At 32.6% G+C, this 3,519-nt stretch overlaps 1 protein-coding gene across 1 annotated transcript in view; it reads right to left on the bottom strand.

The window, feature by feature from the left end:
• RANBP17 (RAN binding protein 17) overlaps positions 1 to 3,519 on the bottom strand; it is a 404,920-nt gene that overhangs the window by 375,885 nt on the left and 25,516 nt on the right. The window contains exons 4-5 of the mRNA XM_012649689.1: positions 2,178 to 2,344; positions 892 to 957 (exon numbers count right to left, since the gene is read on the bottom strand). Of these exons, the coding sequence (XP_012505143.1) occupies positions 892 to 957; positions 2,178 to 2,344 (233 nt within the window). The remainder of the gene's footprint in view (positions 1 to 891; positions 958 to 2,177; positions 2,345 to 3,519) is intronic.

Here is a 3,519-nt window from a genome sequence, read left to right as displayed (position 1 = left end):
CGTGAGCCACCGCGCCCGGCCAACAGATCACTTTAAATTTTAGAAATCCTTCATATAAATCTAGAAATATTTTCTAATTCCTGACTGAATACAAATAGAAAACAGTTATTTTGTGTTTTTTTTTTTTTTTAATGCACATGGCTGTACTATTAACTCCAAAGGGAGTTGGCAAGTGGTCCTGGGTATGCAAGCTCTCCCTACACACACACACACCAACACATACTACTCAAGATGATAATAGTTTTTAAATTTAAACACTACATTCTCCTTTATTATAAAATTATTCCATATAGAACCCAACTTCTGCTTTTGTTCTGTTTAGAACCACGTTAAGTGCAAAAGTGAACATGAGCAGGTGATAATATGCTCAGCTGCTGAGCTCATAAAAGCACTGTCAGGGAGAGGTATAGCTTCTGAAAATTTTCCTTGTATAGGGGAAAATCCAAGCTAGAAAGTGGCAAAGTGTCAAAAGGCCTATTTTTTGATGAGTCCTGCTGTGTATCCATTGTTGAGAATCAATTCACCAAACCACTTGTCTTTTATTTGTAAGCAAATAAAGGTCTGTTTCTCTTTTGCATATAATTTATTTTTTATGGTTAGTATATTACTATATACACAGGGATAAAAGGACAATCTTTGCCCATGGAACAAGAACCATGTCTAATTCCCTCTTCTTTGTAGTACTTTCTACTATTGCTGATATTTTCAATAACAATGAAAGCATCCCACTACTTAATTACTCCACCAATAAAACAGACACACAAAAAACTTGATTATTCAGTTTTATGCCACACAAAGAAGACTGTATATTTTGCCACAAATAATACCAACAAAGAAAAAGCATTACTTAAGAAAACTTTATGTCCCCTCTGGATGGAAAGGCTTGCTTACCAGGTTCATTTCCTGAGTCAATTCAGAAAGGATTATTACTCCTATTACGCAGTGTTCCACAGTTCCCTTTAGAGAAAATAACCAAGTTTAGCCTATGTGGAGACAAGTGACTGGTTCTTATTGTGCAAACCAGGTTAATATTTGCAAATATTTAAATACTAAAATATCACACTTACTTAAGAATATAACTTTTAAAATATAAGGAAAAATCACTATGAGTTCTACATATAAGAATTTCAAGCTCATTTTTTGAAGGATAAATTTGGGTACAGAGATTGGGAAAAAAGCTCACCAAATAAAGAAATAATGAACCATCCATCCATTAATCAAAACCACTAATTTTTCCTTAGGAATTGTAACAGATCACTGTCTCTTCACCTGGACACCAGCTAAAGTAGTTTCCTTGCAATTAGGGATTATGTTTATGTGAAAAAAATATATACCTTTAAAAATCTGAATCATACTGAGCAAGGCATAATGGTCATCCTAAGTCAGAAGCATATAGGAATCAAGAGCAGATTTAGGTTTCCCTAAATCATCCATCCCAGGACAAAGGAATCATTGGCAGAATTTAGTGTACTCTTGCTTTTGTTTATTTCATCTTCTCTGTTTTTTTGCAGTCCAAATACCTGAACTCGTGTGAGTTAAATTATCTGTTTTAATCACTTAGGTTTAAAACATTCTTTTTGTTTTTAAATAACCACTTTGTTATTGATGTATAATAGATGTAAATGTTTGATACACAATGTGTAATGATCAAATCAAAACCATTCTTGAGAAACTGATATTGTCAATGTAATATAACGTAAAAATTAAAAAATTATCATAAGTTAGAAGACTTTTTGAAGTGCCAGCTCTATTGCTTTACTAGGTCACTGTGTGACTTTATGGAAATTATTTAACGTTTCTAAGCCTCAGTTTTCTCATTTACAAAATGAAATCCTTTTCACAGGGTTGTAAAAACATTAAGTTACATAATATATGTACAGCATTATATATATGTTTTGTATAAATGCAGTATACAGACGTGTCATAAATGAAAGAACATACATTTCTGAAATTAGAAAAAGATTTTTTGCATTCTTCTGGTTTGGAATTTATATAACAGCATAATCCTCACTTACTGGCAGTAAATGATGAAGGACCCAGAGGATAAATAATAAATCATAATTAATATGGTACTGGTAGACTCAAAACAAAAGATACAGCTTGAAGAAAAACAGTGTCCTAAACCAAAAGAAGCAAGTGGCAATGTACGTTTTAATAATGTAATGATGTCTTCTTACCTGAAGAAACTTCTTCACATCAGCAATAATTTCTCGAAAGACAAACTGGTCTTTCTGAATCTCAAACCACCCCAATTTAGTGATTTTGGCAATGACTTGAATAAGAGCTTGGATGACAAAGGGAGCAAGCTTGGGTTGTGATGCCACGTAATTCAGAATGTAGTTTCCTATAAAGAAAATAGTCTGTGATCATTTGGACTTTTCAGAAACATAATGTGAATTCTGTGAAGAAAAAAAGGAGGCAAAGACATGCTCTTTGACAAAAAGTTAAACCCCTTTGCTCAAGACATACACTTATTTATATATTCAGTTCTTTTATAAGGCTTATTTGAAAAAGCAAATTTGTTTCAATGCATTTGACATATTAGGGAATAATATAATAATTTTGTTGAGTATGTCACTTTTGTTTCTACATGATTTTATCTACAAAAAATGTTAGGTGAATGCAGAAAACTGCAAGTAGGCCAAATGAACCAGACTATACACAAGATGCATACACCTCAAACATCTAATCTGTGTTATCAGCCACAGTCATCCTTATCCGGTATTATAATTTTCCATCCTATTTCAGATAACCTTCCTTTCACGACTTCATAACAACTCACAAGCTGCAATGCTTCTGAAGCCCACTTCAACAAACTTAAGGTCTTTTTCAAGATAAAGTGCTATATTTATCGCACTATGCATGTATTTTTTAACCATTTAACATGTGCAAAACTCTACTGTTCTATTATTTTTATTAGATTTCTATCTTTTTAAAAATGTGTCACTGACAAAGTTTTTGAATTTTATTTCCATAATCTCATTTCTCTCATAAGCCCTGTGGTTTTTACTGTGTAGCATCACACAGCACAGTCACTTTTAAGAACACAAATGTTATGGCAAAATTGACTGTACACTCTCCTGTTTAAGTGGCATCAAAAAAACAAATAGTACGATATGATAAAACAAGTATATTAATTAAAGAAAGTGGGGATAGAATAGTAAAGTAAATCCTGGAACAAAGTTAATATACAAAAACTGTAAAAGTGGGAAACAAATTCAATTATGAGGCCTCCTAGTTGAATAATTGAGGTCAGGTAACAAATACACCAAAAAGTCTATCAGAAAAATACAAGAAGAATTTTTAAAAGGGAAAGGATTCCATTTCTATTTTGGCTCCAAAGCTCAACATGCTATTTTGGAAAAGAGTAAAGAAAAGGTAAATACAAAAACATACACTGGGGAAAAGAATCTCTTTTCAATAAATGGTGCTGGGAAAACTGGATAGCTACATGCAGAAGACTGAAACTAGACCCCCACCTCTCACCTCTCACAAAAATCAATTCAAGATGGATAACAG

The sequence above is a fragment of the Propithecus coquereli genome, unplaced genomic scaffold, assembly GCF_000956105.1.
Source record: "Propithecus coquereli isolate 6110/MARCELLA unplaced genomic scaffold, Pcoq_1.0 Scaffold301, whole genome shotgun sequence".
NCBI classification, from domain to species: domain Eukaryota; kingdom Metazoa; phylum Chordata; class Mammalia; order Primates; family Indriidae; genus Propithecus; species Propithecus coquereli.
This window is presented reverse-complemented; position numbering and strand designations above follow the sequence as displayed.